This window comes from Monodon monoceros, unplaced genomic scaffold (genome assembly GCF_005190385.1).
Source record: "Monodon monoceros isolate NGI ecotype Baffin Bay Population unplaced genomic scaffold, NGI_Narwhal_1 Super_Scaffold_12, whole genome shotgun sequence".
In the NCBI taxonomy this organism is placed as follows: domain Eukaryota; kingdom Metazoa; phylum Chordata; class Mammalia; order Artiodactyla; family Monodontidae; genus Monodon; species Monodon monoceros.
This window is the reverse complement of record NW_021703768.1, coordinates 74892875-74911153: the sequence shown is the minus strand read 5'-3', so window position 1 is coordinate 74911153 and position 18279 is coordinate 74892875. Positions and strand designations below refer to the sequence as shown.

General features: G+C 37.9%; 1 protein-coding gene across 1 annotated transcript; it reads right to left on the bottom strand.

Moving 5' to 3' along the window:
* Window positions 1-17460: 17460 nt before the first annotated feature.
* On the bottom strand, window positions 17461-18153 carry LOC114892588 (ubiquitin carboxyl-terminal hydrolase isozyme L3-like). Its single transcript, XM_029217708.1, has one exon. The coding sequence runs from the start codon at window positions 18151-18153 to the stop codon at window positions 17461-17463; it is 693 nt and encodes a 230-aa protein (XP_029073541.1).
* Window positions 18154-18279: the final 126 nt, after the last annotated feature.

Below are 18279 nucleotides of genomic sequence, written 5' to 3'. Positions count from 1 at the left end.
ATTCTGTAGGGGAGTGGGCAAGAGTTATTCAACACCAGGTCCTAATGAAAAATTGTCACTAAGTTACAGTTCTGGTGTTTGAAGCTGATGTTGAAATGTCAGAATTTTTTCTTTTGGTAAAACATATGTGTTGACCTGGTGAGTGGATATGAGGGGCTGCTTAAAAGCTTTTTAATTTTTTTTACCAAAAGCTTTTTGGACATGTTGGGAGGCTTGGTCTGAGCCTTGACGGCAGTCACCAGATGCAGGAAAAAAAAGGCTTCAAAACCTCTCCTTTGCCAAAGAGACAAGAAATAATATCTGACAAAGGCATCACAAGCAAACATGATGGCGAATCAGTAATTATACAGGCTACAAAGGAGAGCACATCTCACTTCCAAATGTCTTTTTTCTTCTTCTTCATATTTTACTAATAACATCTCATAGAGGTGCTTAGGTCAGTATTTTTAAAAACAATTTAATATATGACTGTGCTTTGGGTTAGGTTTAACTCCTTTATTAGACTAATGCTATTTGTCATTTCATGCATGTGTCAGCATTGTTTTTGAATGGCAAAAAAGGTTGGGAATAAACCAAGCACAAAGAAAGACACTCGCAGCTCACTATATGTAATTTTGCTTTAGAAAGGAATAAATATTCCATGAAGATAGGTTATATGCCACTTGCAAAATATTGCTATCTCTTAAAGGGAGTTACATGTTGAAAGAAAAAGACAATAAATTAAATAATATTAGTGAAAAAATGGCAGCAAATTTGACCAGATCCAAGTTGCATAGCTTCACTCTTTAATCTCAGACTCTTTGAATGTATTGTTCTTGATTTTGGAAAGCAAGTAAGAGAAAGGCTTTTCAAAAGAAGTTACAAGATTAAATTTCAATGTCACAATATTACTGTGTTTTTCATCAAATAGTATACCATGAAAAATTTACGTGTACAAAATGAATTTTCATCCCATCTTACAAATAAATCATCATTAAAAGCATATGTCAAATGAATCGAAGTCCAAGTTTCAACCAGGATTGATGTGAAGAAAAAGAAAAAAATGATAAATGGGATGGAATATTTACTTCAGAAATAACTGCAACTTATACTTTCTCAAAATCTTTGCCTTTTTATTTCATAATAATCTGTTACTGATCAAAGATATACTATATGTCAAATAAGCAAGATGCTTCTGGTATAAAATTATTGATATGAACCGTAAATGAAAACAAAGTTACTTGGGCCTTGAAAATGTTCTCTTTCATGTTGATTCATTGCAGACAACTAATGAATTGCAGTCTCTTCTTCTTTCCCTGACATATTTGGGATGGTTTACATGACTTTGAAATGGCTTACGTATTTTACCACCCGCTATAGAATATTCGGAAGAAGGGAAGAAAAACATGCATTTATTTTGCTGGTGGTCATTTTTTACCATCTCATTCAGTGTCTAGGAATACCAAAGGTATACTGATAAAAGGGAAAGGAGAAGAAAGCCTAATCAAATGTATTAAAATACAAGAATGTATTTTAAAGGCTATCTTAGAAGATATTTGATAATTACCAACCAATCCACTGACCACATGGTCTCTAGTATGAAGGCACTGTAAGATCTCTGATAACCACGTGCTAATCAAGCTACCTATAAAGTGGCTGTAGATAAGGGTGCTCCTAAAATTATGTCTATAAACACCAGTTACCATTTTAAAAAGCACTAGAAAGATGTATTTTTTCCCAACCACATTCACATAAAGAAATTTATTTATACCCTTACAATTTCTTTCTTAGGATAATCTCTTTTGTTCTATCGGATCATATAGATTAAATTTACTGTGATATTATGTTTTCTGATAACTATGAAAGTCAGAATTTCAGCATACCACTGATAAAGCTATCATATCCCTTTATTATGTATAATGCACCTATTGTGATTTAGACCCTTGCAAAAGCTAAAAGCTTTTATTAAAACATTTCAGACATATAACCATATTTGATTTCAAAGATACAGTATACCATATCTTGTTTATTTGAATTAAACGTTTGTCTTAACGTTTTAGTACACCATACTAATTTCATTGTTTAAATTGAACAAAAATGGCCATGAGTTTGATTCTATATGGAACTGAAACATTTAACACAATAATCATTTCATATGAAATGTAGAAAACATACCTACAAACAAATGTGAATTTGATATTATCAATGAAGAAGAATATACCCTAAGAAACTGGTACCATTTAATGTTACATGCTATGGCATTTCATTATCTGGCAAAATAAATCTTCCATCTTTTGTTACCACTTTATATAAAATAAATAAAAGACCAACTTCTTTTCTTATCCTTGCATTGCTTGCTCCTTGAAAAAACAGATATGTTTTATAAAAGAAGTTGTTATATTAAGATGTATGTCTGCTTTCCTTCAGAAGACAGATTAGAGTGCTTCAGCTGCCACTAAAGTTGTCGTTCTTTGTAACAAAATGTAATGCTGCATATATAAAAATGCAAAGTGTAATGTAGAGTCAAATGTCTCTCAGCACAAGAGTTGTTCGTTTTAGCACCCATTTTGTTGGTATTTATCAACTTACTAATTATAGGCAAATTGCTTCCAACACGAAAACTGTGATGATTAGCAGTTTTTTCTGCTAACTCTAGTCTACTGTAGTTCCGGTAAAGAATGTCAATAATCCAGATTCCTTTCTTTTTCCTGCCTTAGAATATGTAAAAATAAATTCATCAGGCTAGCATTTCTAAACTTTTGGGAAACGTGGTTTGGAAGGATGGGGGTGGAAAGAGGAAAAGGGATGGATTAAATATATCAAATCAAGAGAAAGTCTACTTGCTACTTCCCAGCAATTGGACAATCTTGAAGGCTCACTGGAGATTGGTCTAGCACAAAATGGAATTAGGTAATCCCAGTTTAGTAACAGAGTAACTGCGTGTGATTGCACAGTAATTGCATAGGAAGTGCATCAACTGCTAGCACCCAGCATAAAATCTCTATGTTAAAGGGAGGAAGAAGAGTCTTAAGAATTACTTCACATACCATCATTGATACCCAGCAAATGGCTGGCATATATTGTGTAAACCTCTCATACAACTATTCAGCAGAGCTATATGTTATTGCTTGGTCAGGCATAAAACAGTCTGTAACCTTCAGCTTTCCAGTACAGTCCTTTAAAGTGAGCTCAAATGAAAATGGGAGTAACATACCCATCTAGAAAACATTCTCATAACATGCAATACAATAAAAGGTTGAATTTTCTATCACCATTGCTGATTTCACCCATTTGTTTCTCATTACAATAAGTAAACAAGATTAAATGCAAAATCTTACAGTTCAGAGTACATTACCAAGCAGAAATGTCTGTAACGAATACTGACTTAGTGTCTTAACCAACTGATGTGTCTCTAAATGACTGTTTCTCCCTGCTAGGAAGTTTTTACAATTTTAAAGTTATATTGGCAGGTTCCAGTCAACAATGATGCCTGCAATGGCCTTCTTTCTCCGATACGTTGCTTTTAGTCTAATTGCTTATTTGCAGTCTCAGCAAGCAGAGAGAAGAATTTTATCCTCTTTGCCTTGTCTCTGAATACTAACTAGCTGGCCCAGCCGAGGCTCTCTAAAGAGAGAAACTGCATGAGAGACACACTGCATTTGACACAGTCAAGAGGTAAAAGAAAGAGCAAAACAAAAGTCTATTCAAGACTGAATCCTCTGATATTCTCCCCCATCCCCCAACCCCTTTAAAAATAAAGCAAAAGGGGGGAAAACCCATAAATCCATGCCTGAATGCCTGAGGTTGTCGGAATAAAGGACAGTGAATGACAGGTGACTGTCAGCATAATTCTCAGTCTCCAAGTAATCACTTTTTGGCATTGTTGCACAAAAAAAGTGTATACATAACAAGGGAATATGTCATAAGTTCTCTATGTATGCACAGACAAGTTCAGTATAGGAGAAGCAACTAAGCATTTCCACACCGACCCAATGGTTTCCTTTCAGCTCAATGTATTGTTGCTGGAAAATGTTCTCAAATTATTAAGTGTTTTTCTAGTGACAAAAATGCTAAATAACTTTGGGGAAACTACTGAAGGGTTATGAACCTACTTTCCTCTTACTTCTTTTTCGAAATGTATTTACAGAATGGGAGTTCTGGCTTGATAAATAAAACTCCTTGCACACGTTGCTAAAATGTTAAAAAAAAAAAAAAAAAGAATAAGAGTCAACTGATGAGTTTGATTTTCAAAAGTCTCCTCTCCAGCTATTTGCCCCCAAGATCTCTTTACACTTTCATCTTCACAGACGGCCTTAATCTTCCTGTCTTTTTTGTTCCAATGTCTGGTCAGTTTGTTTTAAAGTCACCTCCCCCTCCCCATTTGCTGGAACTGAAACTTGACTTCGGGCACTTGCAGTTATAAATGCTGATAAATGTGCAGGCCTTTCCAGAGAGACGTGGAAAGTGCTGAAGCAGGAAAGGTTTTGATGATTATTTAAATAATGTGTATTAAGTTGTCTGTTGCATGAGCTCCAGGTACAGAGAGATAAACAACGGAAGTGATAGAGTAATTGGTAATTAAAAGAAACCTGGCCTCTTCTCAGATACTGGCACACCCCAGTCTGCTGACCATCCGTAGTGGAAGGACAGGGATCCTAGCCTCAGTTCCACTGGGCTGAGGAAGAGACAAAATTGACCAGAGCCCCAAGCTTCTAGGTCCCTGCCTAGAAGACGTGGGCATGGAGACGGTTCACTGTGGCCAAGTTGCTGATGCCAGGTGTAACCAGGTGACGAGCAAGAGTCTAGAGACAGTGATCTGTGTCACTCTAAGTACTCACAGGGCACCATGAAGGCAAAGCTCCACTGCAGTTACCACCCCAGCAGGTGTTACCACATAGTCTAAATCTTCTGAGAGAAATGAAGGAGGAAGGAAAGAACTCGAATGACATAAAAGGAGACGAATAAGAGGAAGTTACTTTCCTGGTTACAACTTTTTTCTTTTGCTTGCTATAAAGGAAGAGAAAAATCTTAAAAGGATGAGCATGACTGAATGCTGTGTATTTATTTCACTATTAAATATGGACAATAATTTGTTTTGCTTTTAAAGTGTGGAAGTTGAAAGTCCTTGAGATAAAACAGTCACCTTATACAGACTTGAACTCAGTCTTCAAGAAGTTAATTTGTAGAATATTTAACAAACTGATCAGATGAGAATTTTCTTCAATTGCATATGAAATATGTCTTTGCACAGATAAGTGAACAAGATTGCTGGATTCTGTTCTTGTTTTTCACTTACAGTGGCTGTAACTTAAGCTGCCACTTTTGAGTATTTATTTCAGAGGCCCAAATAGAAATGATTATATCCAACACTTGAAAATGTTTTCATATAGTCCTTATTTGTAGTAATATTTCTACTACATTTTTATGATGGTCCTCATGAAAAAACTCCTAAAGAAAACAGTAAGATTAAAAATCTTCTTGTCCTGGGACTTCCCTGGTGGCCCAGTGGCTAAGACTCCTGGCTCCCAATGCAGGGGGCCCGGGTTTGATCCCTGGTCAGGGAACTAGATCCCACATGCCACAAGTAAAGATCCTACATGCTGCAACTAAGATCTGGCACAGCCAAATAAATAAATAAATACATAAATAAATTAATTAAAGGAATATTTTTTAAAAATTTTCTTGTCCTAATTGAGATTGACAAGTTTAGAGCTATTAAACTTAAAAGTCACAGATAAAATTGTTTTAAAATTCAGGATTAGTCTAATATTGCTTTTGGTTATTAGGAAAACCTGGGCATGGGAGTTATATAGGACAGTGATATGAGACAAAGATTTGAGAGGAAATAGACCAAATTTCAACTTTTAACAAGTGAAATTAAACGTATGCATGTTTGATGAACTGATTTCTCTTTTTAGCGGGGGGCAGGGGGGAGGAGGGCTCAAATGAACCAGGATTAAAGATGACTACTCAGTACTTGCATGAACATTTTTTCTTAATGAAAATAGGATAATTATTATTTTAAAACCAAAGGTTTATTTGTGGATGATGTGTCAGTGTGCCTGTGTGTCTGTATGATGAGAAAGTAGAAAGAATTATGTTGGGAATAACAACTAGAGCCTTTCAAAATGAAGATGTTTAATTCTTCATTTCATTATATTTAACAAGATTCCTAATATACAGTTGAAGAATTCCAATTATTAAAAATAGTGACCTTTGGATCAATCATATCTTGATAATTCCTAGTGAGAATTCAAGAAAAAACTCAAGGTCTTAAAAGTACAGAAATCTATGTGGTCATCATCATCATGAAATAACAGAAAGTTTCATATATTTTATAAATAAGATGATTATTTTTTGAGCTATTTATTTCTATGAAGACTTAATTTTTTTTCCCTAATGACAAAGAATGAGATGGTCAAGAGAAGGCATGAAATACCCAGCTGACAGTCATTTTTAAAGAGTAGGCGATAAATGCTTTCATTCTGGAATCTGCTCAACCAAAATACATCAGTAACTGTAGTTTACCCAATATGGCGATCCTCTAGGTTGCACGTCTGCAGTGCCAGGGCTGAGGAGTGGAGCGAGTGACCACTGTGAGCCAGTAGCCAGGGAGGCAGTGTGGCAGAGGTGGGGCTTGTACTCTAAATGGAAGGAAGAGAGGTTGAGGAGAGGTCTGCAAGAGGAGAAAGAGCCTTGCTGGACAAAGAATGAAATGAGCAAAGACACAGATGTGATGATGAAGATAGGTAGAAAATGTCCAAATCCTGACTTTTCCTTTGCATAGATAGATACGACAGGAGGATATCTCATGTTGGGAAGTGAAATTCTGTGATAATAGTTTAGGAAAGTTTATTACTTTCTATTAATGTAATTTAAAATGTATAAAGGAGAAGTTTTATCTTAATAATATAACAAATACTGAGAAACAGAGAAAGAGGGATGTGAAAACCTGGCAACTTAAACTATTTTATCCCTTTTCTGGCTGAGAATGGAAATTCAGATTAGACATTCATGTAACAATTTGATTGACAGCCTGCCCTACCCACCCCCACCTCCCGACCCCGTGTTCTTCCTCCCCCTGGGCACCAGGACTGAAGTTCAAGAGCCTATGTAGCAGTGACTTACACAGTGCTGTTTGAGTATAAGTTGGTACAGTTTTTTTTTTCTGAAGAAAAAAACAAACAAATGCTTTATAGGTCAAAAACCTTGAAAATGTATATATATACTAACAATTCTACTGCTTGGAATTTATCCAAGATAAATACTCAGATAATCCAGGTAATTAAAATGGAATCCACCTAAATGTGAACTGTAAAAGATTGATTAAGTAAACTATGTTATATCCAGATGTCCATCATTGCTTAATTCCAACCATGAGAAATCATCACTATTGACAATTGTTCTAAGTTCAGGTGAAATGGAGCAGTTATTCCGGATCAGCAACCCTTGGGACTGTGCACAGGTATCTGTGTGGGCAGTCTGTACTTTATGCTTGATGAGATGCTTAAACATATGCAAATGCTTCCACTATGTTACATACGGCTGTTTGCCACCCATGTTCCTCCAGTGGGAAGGTTCAATTTGGTTACCAAGTAAGCAGTTTCTCTTTACACTTAATGGAATTTTAAATACCAATAGTATATCAAGACATAGAAGGAAGATATCAACTGTGTTCACAATAAGATGGCCTGTAGAAATCATCTTTGCTTTACCTGTGCCCTAAAGATTAAAAAAAAAAAAAGATGAAAAACTAGCTAACATCTGTCAGAAATAAGCAAATGTATGAGTAATGATTTTTCAGAGAATTATATAAAGCAATCACAATTGTGAAATTAAATTTTTCTTCACATATAGGTTATATATATTTTTTTATGAATGCTTTCACACTTACTCCAAGTGCTAAAGAGAATCAATTGAAGCTAGAAATTCTCACAATTTTCATGGAGCGCTACCCTTGAAGGCTTCAAACGTCTGCTCGTTACCATTTTAAATGCATTTATTTAAATCTAGCATTTACTTTCCTTTTTCTACCTGTAAGTAATGCATTGGTAACATCAAAAATTTACTTTGGCAAAGATACTATTTTTCTCACAGAATAGGTTTGGGGCAGTAGTCAAAAATTTTTGCTAACCCACAGTAAGAGTTTCCCTCTCTACTGGAGATGACTGACCTGTGCTCCGCAGGGGCAGGTACCCAACATGAACACTCTCTGTGTTCCAGCAGTGCCTGACAGTAGAAGATGCTAAACAAATGTTTGTGGCAGGAAGAACACTTAGAGGCAATCCTCGCTCCAACGAAGTTAATTATACATTGTCTCCTGAGTACATTTTGCTCCTTCTTCCTGCCTACAAGCTTGTCAACCATCCTACCGTACCTACTGAAACTCTGCTCTTCCCTAAGTGTCACTCTCCCTATTATCCTCTCCTGATTAACTGAGGCTACTACCATTTCCCCTTTCTTTAAATATTTAGATTTTTATCTGTTCTCCCAATATCGCATATGTTATCTTGCATTATAAATGATCTTTCATAATTACATGCATTATATATTAGTAATGGTTCTTCCTTGTAAGCAACAGACACCAACTCTGGTTAACAAAAGTAAAAGGGAACTCACTGGAAGAATATCCAGGTGGGGGCTTACACAATTAACAGGGAGCTGGCAGACCAGGCTTCAGACCATGATTCAAGAAAATTCAGGGCAAGATGGCAGAGGAGTAAGACGTGGAGATCACTTCCTCCCCACAAATACATCAAAAATACATCTACAAGTGGAACAACTCCTACAGAACACCTACTGAACGCTGGCAGAAGACCTCAGACTTCCCAAAAGGCAAGAAACTCCCCCACGTACCTGGGTAGGGCAAAAGAAAAAAACAGAGACAAAAGAATAGGGACGGAACCTGCACCTCTGGGAGGGAGCTGTGAAGGAGAAAAAGTTTCCCCATACTAGGAAGCCCCTTCACTGGCAGAGACGGGGGTGGGGGAAGCTTTGGAGCCATGGAGGAGAGCGCAGCAACAAGGGTGCAGAGAGGGCAAAGCGGAGAGATTCCCGCACAGAGGATAGGTACTGACCAGCACTCACCAGCCTGAGAGGCTTGTCTGCTCACCCGCCGGGGCAGGCAGGGGCTGGGAGCTGAGGTTCAGTTTGGGAGAAACACTCCCAAACTGATTCTATGAGGCCCCCATCACCCTGATGACGAAAACCAGACAAAGATGTCAAGAAAAAGAGAAAACTACAGGCCAATATCACTGATGAACATAGATGCAAAAATTCTCAACAAAATACTAGCAAACAGAATCCAACAGCACATTAAAAGGATCATGCACTGTGATCAAGTGGGGTTTATCCCAGGAATGCAAGGCTTCTTCAATATACGCAAATCAATCAATGCAATACACCATATTAACAAATTGAAGGAGAAAAACCATATGATAATCTCAATAGATGCAGAAAAACTTTCAACAAAATTCAATACTGATTTATGATTAAAAAAAACTCTCCAGAGAAAGTAGGCATTGAGGGAACCTGCCTCAACATAATAAAGGCCATATGTAACAAACTAACTAACAGCCAACACCATTCTCAATGGTGAAAAACTGAAACCATTTCCTCTAAGATCAGGGACAAGACAAGCTTGTCCACTCTCACCACTAGTATTCAACATAGTTTTAGAAGTTTTATCCACAGCAATCAGGGAAGAAAAAGAAATAAAAGGAATCCAAATCATAAAAGAAGAAATAAAACTGTCACTGTTTGCAGATGACATGATAATATACATAGAGAATCCTAAAGATGCCACCAGAAAACTACTAGAGCTAATCAATGAATTTGGTAAAGTAGCAGGATACAAAATTAATACACAGAAATCTCTTGCATTCCTATACACTAGTGATGAAAAATCTGAAAGTGAAATTAAGGAAACACTCCCATTTACCATTGCAACAAAAAGAATAAAATACTAGGAATAAGCCTGCCTAAGGAGGCAAAAGACCTGTATGCAGAAAACTATAAGACACTGATGAAAGAAATCAAAGATACAAACGGAGAGACAAACCATGTTCTTGGATTGGAAGAATCAACATTGTGAAAATGACTATACTACCCAAAGCAATCTACAGATTCAGTGCAATCCGTATCAAACTGCCAATGGCATTTTTCACAGAACTAGAACAAAAAATTGCACAATTTGCGTGGAAACACAAAAGACCCTGAATAGCCAAAGCAGTCTTGAGACAGAAAAACAGAGCTGTGGGAATCAGGGTCCCTGACTTCAGACTATACTACAAAGCTACAGTAATTAAGACAGTATGGTACTGGCACAAAAACAGAAATATAGATCAATGGAACAGGATAGAAAGTCCAGAGATAAACTCATGCACACGTGGTCACTTAATCTTTGATAAAGGAGGCAAGAATATACACTGGAGAAAAGACAGCCTCTTCAGTCATTGGTGCTGGGAAAACTGGACAGCTACATGTAAAAGAATGAAATTAGAACATTCCCTAACAGCATACACAAGAAGAAACTCAAACTGGATTAAAGACCTAAACATAAGGCCAGACACTATAAAACTCTTAAAGGAAAACAGACGCAGAACACTCTATGACATAAATCACAGCAAGATCCTTTTTGACCCATCTCCTAGAGAAATGGAAGTAAAAAGAAAAATAAACAAATGGGACCGAATGAAACTTAAAAGCTTTTGCACAGCAAAGGAAACCATAAACAAGACCACAAGACAATCCTCAGAATGGGAGAAAATATTTGCAAATGAAGCAACTGATAAAGGATTAATCTCCAAAATATACAAGCAGCTCATGCTGGTCAATATCAAAAAAGCACAAACAACCCAATCCAAAATGGGCAGAAGCCCTAAATAGACATTTCTCCAAAGAAGATATACAGATTGCCAACGAATTCATGAAAGGATGCTCAACATCATTAATCATTAGAAAAATGCAAATCAGAACTACAATGAAGTATCACCTCACACTGGTCAGAATGGCCATCATCAAAAAACCTACAAACAATAAATGCTGGAGAGGGTGTGGAGAAAAGGGAATCCTCTTGCACTGTTGGTGGGAATGTAAATTGACACAGCCACTATGGAGAACAGTATGGAGGTTCCTTAAAAAACGAAAAATAGAACTAACATATGACCCAGCAATCCCAGTACTGGGCATATGCCCTGAGAAAACCATAATTCAAAAAGCGTCATGTACCACAATGTTCATTGCATTACTATTTAAAATAGCCAGGACATGGAAGCAACCTAAGTGTCCATCGACAGATGAATGGATAAAGATGTGGCACATATATACAATGCAATATTACTCAGCAATAAAAAGAAATGAAATTGAGTTATTTGTAGTGAGGTGGATGGGCCTAGAGACCATCATACAGAGTGAAGTAAGTCAGAAAGAGGAAAACAAATACCATATGCTAACACACATATATGGAATCTGAGGGAAAAAAAATGGTTCTGAAGAGCCTAGGGGAAGGACAGGAATAAAGACCCAGATATAAAGAATGGACTTGAGGACACAGGGAGGGGGAAGGGTAAGATGGGACAAAGTGAGAGAGTGGCATGGACGTGTATACACTACCAACTGTAAAATAGATAGCTAGTGGGAAGCAGCCGCATAACACAGGGAGATCAGCTTGGTGCTTTGTGACCACTTAGAGGGGTGGGATAGAGAGGGTGGTAGGGGGATACAAGAGGGAGGAGATATGGGGATATATGTATATGTATAGCTGATTCACTTTGTTATACAGCAGAAACTAACACAGCATTGTAAAGCAATTATACTCCAATAAAGATGTTAAAAAAAAAAAAAAAGAAAATTCAGGAACAACAGGTTTTAGGAAATAATAGCACAGTAAGTTTCCAACAGGTGGAATAGAGTGGTCAGAATACCATCATGGTGACAGATCCAATTGTCATATTTAGGCCATAGATAGAACTTCCTACTCTGCTAATGGTCTAGAAAAAAGAATAATTTGCCCCCCCCCCACCTTTCTAGAAGGGAAGGACCAGGCTAGAAATTCACACACCAGGAGAAAGAGGGGATTTCCAAAAAGGAAATTGGTGGGGGGGTCACTAGGAAGAGCATGAATGGCAAGGCCATCCATTTACTGAATTAAATTAGATGATTAGCTCCTGAAGTACAGGGAATAGACTTTACACTATTTCATCTGTAAAAAGGACCCACTAGTGCCTTGGACAAGTATATGGCCAGACATGTGCTGCTAGGAAGGAAAAGGGGCATGGAAAGAGATAATATTTATTGAAATTGTGTGACAGGGCTACACATATTCATGAATGCAGTCATTACTCTGTTGCTCACATGAGTCAAAACCATGTAAGCAGCACCCATCCAGAAGGCTACCTCGTGAGACTTGCATTTTGTGTGCGCTGAGGTTGTGCACAACCTGGATATGTCAATGGAGATTGTATATAATACTGATCTTAGTGCAGTACCTGTTAAAGGTATTCCATAAATTATGATTATGTTTAGTAATGATTTATTGTCAGAGTTAAGATTCTCTACTCTATTTGTGCAGGGGGGATCTACTTTTGCCTTTTTTCAATTTGCTCTTGACTGATCATCTAGCTTGTCAAAAAACACAGACGAAAGATGAAGCCCTGTATTTAAATCTCCTCCCATCGGTAAAATAAGAGTCTATGGGGGTTCCTGGGTGACCTAACAGATATAAAACAGGCTGAATTAATTGTTAGTAACCAATTTTTAAAAATTATATATACAATGAATAATTCTTTCCAGCTGCTAAGTTTGAAAAAAAAAATAGTAAAATGAGTTAACAAAAACAAAAAACTCAGCCTTTCCCAAGTCCAGAAAATTTGATGGGAAATAAATGCATTCACCAGACTCATTTTGTGTAAGGAATATTTTCAGTGTTCTGGCTTTACTTAGTTATTTCCTCATTTCAGAGTTAAGCCACACAAATAAAGGAAGATGACAGTGCCAGGAAACACACATCCATCCCCCTTTCCTATGAGTATGCAAGCTGCCAAAGTGCTGACAAAAGTTGAAAGGTCAGCAGTCATCTGTGGCAGATGTGCTTCATTATGATAAACACTTGGATGCTGAAAATGGTGCTGTTCACAGATAGTTTATAATTTAGGTGAGAAATACAAATGTGAGGAAGCTTCACTGATGGGAATCTTATTTCATGTTTGAGCGCAATTAACCAGCTGATAAACAGGCTTTTGTTTTCCATATGAATGGACAATGTCCATTCATTTGGGACACTACCTTGTCAAATGGGCAACAATAACGATAAAGTTTATGTATCTTGGCTCTCTTCTGCTCTAAAACCTGTAGTAACCTCCTGCGATAGAATCAAGAACCTCAACTGAGCGTGCAAAATAATTATCTTCCAGAATCCACCTGATGGTTATGCTATGGAAGATTATCTTGTTTTGAACTGGAAATAGGACTAAAAACCTCTTTTAATTTCAATAACTCAATTTTAGTATAATCAGAACATGCTTGTAAGCCCTAGTATTCTATATTCCACAAGTTCATGTGGCGTAATCTTGAGGATGATATACGTTATCAGATTTCAAAAGACAATCTAAATTTTAAAAGCATATGACAATTTCTTATTATCTGGACTATCTTGCAGCCATTTTCTAAGCCCTTACTGATAAAATGCTGAGGACTTTTCATTGCCACTTAATGTTTTACCACAAACTATAAATTTTGCACCTTGACTTTTTTACTCCTCACCCACACATTTTCCAGTGTGCCATGTTCATCTCTCTCTCTCTCTCTTTTTTTTTTTTTTCTAAATAATAAGATCATCTGTTCCTGTTTTGGCTTCATAAATGAAGATGACACATGACTGTATTGGGGTTTTTTGCTCACAGTGATGATTGAAAAGAAAAGCCACCTATATCTTCTTGCTTAGTTTCCCTTGAGAAGAATGAGCAAAGCGAGCTGTGTAGCCTAGTAACCATGGAACATATTTCCTGTATAATGTTCACAACTTGGGCAAGGTAATTATTATTGCTATGCAACTTCTGGTAAAATCTGTGAAAGAAAGGAAATTATATTATTAGCTTTCACATGTTGACCCAGATATGACTGGATCAGTTTAAGAAGGCAAATCAGTGTTGATTTTCATTTATCCCCTCAATAAATATTTATTGAGTACTACTATGTCCTATTTACTTGAGAATAGAATTATGAATAATGTATGGCTTCAGTTTCCAAGAACTTAATAACCTAGCATGCTTGGTTGTACTCTTAGTAGCAGTGGTAGATACTGGTGATGACTGGTGATGATTTTGGTTTGTATTGGGAAAGAACTGTTGGGAAGCAGATATATCACCTGGACTTGTACATCTATCCCCTGGGAAATCCACACTAACTTTTTTACCTGCTACCTTTATTACCACAGAATTGTTTAAATGTGATATTTCTTTTTTTTTTTAATGAAACCTTATTTATTTATGGCTGTGTTGGGTCTTCATTTCTGTGCGAGGGCTTTTCTCTAGTTGCGGCGAGCGGGGGCCACTCTTCATCGCCGTGTGCGGGCCTCTCACTATCGCGGCCTCTCATTGCAGAGCACAGGCTCCAGACACGCAGGCTCAGTAGTTGTGGCTCATGGGCCTAGTTGCTCCGCGGCATGTGGGATCTTCTTGGACCAGGGCTCGAACCCGTGTCCCCTGCATTGGCAGGCAGATTCTCAACCACTGTGCCACCAGGGAAGCCCTAAATGTGATATTTCTTAATTACTGATGCCTATCACTCTTAAATCTCATTTATATTTTAATGAGCATCAAGGTTCTCAAACAATTTCAAAGGGTAGACATCCAACGGTGGGATCAAACTTTAATCAAATATAAGAAACTTTTCTCAGCTTCCTTCTCTGTCTGGGAAAGTGCTTCATGCTCTATAAGAAATATGCTCATTGGCATAAAGGATATAATTTTCCTGTGGAGATGAGACATGTATATATATGTATCTAAATAATATACAGTATACATATGTACGCACAATGCTCTTGCACATTCGTATACATGTACACATACATATAATGTGGTAGAGACTATAAAAAAATGGTACTTCATTCATTCTAGGTAACAGGTCACTGTAGGTTGAGGGTTAGTCATAGAGAAAGGTCATTATTAACTTTGACATAAAATGATGTACTAAACTTATTTTAGTGAAAAGAAAGAAGACATCTATTTTCTCATAATGAAAATGAAAAAAAGGAAGAGAAACAATATTGAGGACTCAATGTGGTGAATAATTTCAGTAAATGGAATATCCACCCGGCCCTTTCACTCTGGCCGAAGAATTGGTGTACAGCACTGTTTCTTTAGGTTGAAATCTTAATGATGAAGAACAACTTACTATGAGTTTTTTTCCAGTAACAGTTACCTTTACAGTATTAATGACTCTTGACTTCTCTTGTTTAACAGTTTTATTGTTTACCTGTTAACTGTATTTGGTAACTAGCTATTATGAACCGAGAAGTATTTGTTGACTTTTATGTGACCAGCCCTGGGCCAGGTTTTAGAGAGCAGAGCAAAAATGCAAGACAAGATCCTTTCCTGCAAGGGTATTCTGATATTATTGAGTGGCCTACTCTCTGGCAATACACTTGAACATGCAATTACTGGTAATATGGAAAGGGACATGTGTTGCTGCTATAGGAAGACAGGGTTTGTATCTATGGGCTTTTTAGAAACTTGAGGAAAACACAATACCAGCAAGCAGGGACCCTGCTTCTGGCCTGTATCTTAGGGAGCTCTGCACTGTATCTTAGGGAGCTCTGCACTTTGGAACGCCTTCCACTAAATTTTTAAAGATTCCTTCTGGGGGCTAGGACCTACAGGGTCCAAGAGGGCCATCCAGGTCAGGCACCTGAGTTCAGACCAAAGCATTTCTTTCACGGGGTCACATGAGATTAAGCTTCCAGAATAGTGCTGACATGTTGATTTCAGGTGAATCTCACTCACTTTGAACACAGGTGGAGATTAGGGCCCTAGGCTACTGATAGTCCGCCTCTAACCCTTGGGCCACAGGGACAGTTCTCAGCTCTCTGTGTCCAGGTCATATGGTTTCTCTGATCTTTACTTTGTGCCCATCCCCACCCCACCCCTGCCCCCAGTTGTAACCTAGGACAGTTTCCCTGCTCCTTCCACAGGCTTTGCACTGCATGTCAGGCAGATCTCTGGCAAAGGCTGTGCCTGTCTCCTTGGAGGGCTTTCCAGGATGTTGCTCCTTGATGCCCATCAGCCCTTCTTTTCTTTTTTTTTTTTTTTTTGTGCACCTCTCACTGTTGTGGCCTCTCCCGTTGCGGAGCACAGGCTCCGGACGCGCAGGCTCAGCGGCCATGGTTCACGGGCCCAGCCGCTCCGCAGCACGTGGGATCTTCCCGGACCGGGACACGAACCCGCGTCCCCTGCATCGGCAGGCGGACCCTCAACCACTGCGCCACCAGGGAAGCCCGCATCAGCCCTTCTGATCAAGTTTTCTCTTGCCTATGATTGATGTGGAGGCATACTCTCCTGGGTAGTCTTAAGCCTTGCTGAAAATGGATGGACATTCCTTGTGTGAATAGGACTGTTCTTCTTGCTCAGCTCGTGGGACCCTCAGCAATCTTCCTCACTGGTGGCCATATGTGGTCAACATTGAAAGGTATTAAATTCTAGGAATGCAGTGACTTTAGCTAAAGATTTCAAGGGAAGACATATTAAGATATGTTATTCTATGTTTATAAAATTCTGTTTGATAAAATTGAAATAACAGAAAATAATAACTCACACTTTCCTGCGTACTTTGGGTAAGATTTGCATTTATTTGTAGTTCTCATCAGTGAAGCAGTTATTACCTTTGATGGCACAATGAAGCCATTGGGTGGAGCAGCATCATGAGTAATGATGTAACTAAACAAACGGTATTAGGGAACTGGAGTAGCAAGAAGATCTATATTATTTCAATACAAATGCATTCTGAAGAGCTATGGCTTTATGAATAGTAATGACACTGCTGTCTTTTTCATGTATTGTGAGGTATGATATTAGTTAGGAAATGACACATTAGACCATAAATAACATCGAGAGATTGTTCTTGAACCTGAACAGGAAGAGATAGAGCCTGGATACTAAGAAGAATCGTCATATGCACTGATTATACAATAGACAAATATGTAACTACTTCTTCTCTACCCATTGTTCTAAGTCTTCATTTCTACCTCATATGGGCCCATGGATTTTGTAATATATTTCAAGTGTAATTATTTATAGAGATATAATTCAGACATTCTAAATTGATCACCCACTGCGTGCTACATGCTACATATTTTATTTATTTTTTAGTTCATATAAAGCTTAATCAGTCAATGAAAAATATCAAAATTTTTGAATTAGTGTATGACAGAAGAAATTTAATTTTGTTGCAAATAATACAGTATTTGGTGTTTCCATTCTGGACAAGCTATGCTGCAGAAATAGCAATGGCATTGAATCTCCGTTCATCAGGGTCACATTCCATAAACTTCTTGAAAACTTCTACGGCATCCTCTAATAAAGTTTCATCACTAGTTTCCCCATGGTTAATTGGAAATGGTTTCCATCCATCTAATTCATAGAGATGCCCATCTACATGAACTAATGCAATAAAATGAAGATCTACTTTTTCATCTATATTTTGTGCCTCAGTCTGACCTTCATGGTCACTGGTCTCATGAGTAACTCGAATGGAGTCATAGTTCCCCAGGTATATGGCTTGTTCTTCAGGGCTCAGTGATGCAGACTCCTCCAGGAATTTTTTCAAGGTCGATCCAGATTCAAAGTGCATCTTGTCTTTATTGTTGGCAATAGCATGGATTAGTCCAGTTGTTCCACAGGCCCTGTTGATTGTTTGCCTCATGAAATATACTGATGATGTAATATGTTGTCCCTGAGATTTTATTTTTTCCTCTTCTCCTGTTCTGAATACTTCATACTTTTCTGTAATAGGGAAGAGAAGCAACACTGCACACACAGGTCTTGGTACCATGCTAAGGAGTTCAGGATCCATTCCATATACATCAACAAACTGCCAGTTAGGATGTAGACCTAATTGTTTGAGAAACTGGTTGGTGACCTCGGGATTGGCCTCCAGCGGCAGCCAGCGCTGACCCTCCATGGCCGCTCCGCCTGGCCCCTCTCCAGCTCTCTAGACATATTTTAAAATTGTTCAAATGAATGAAGTACATGCATTGATCTTGTTCCTGTGCCAGCATCCACTATAGAAAGTGCAACATTTTTTGAG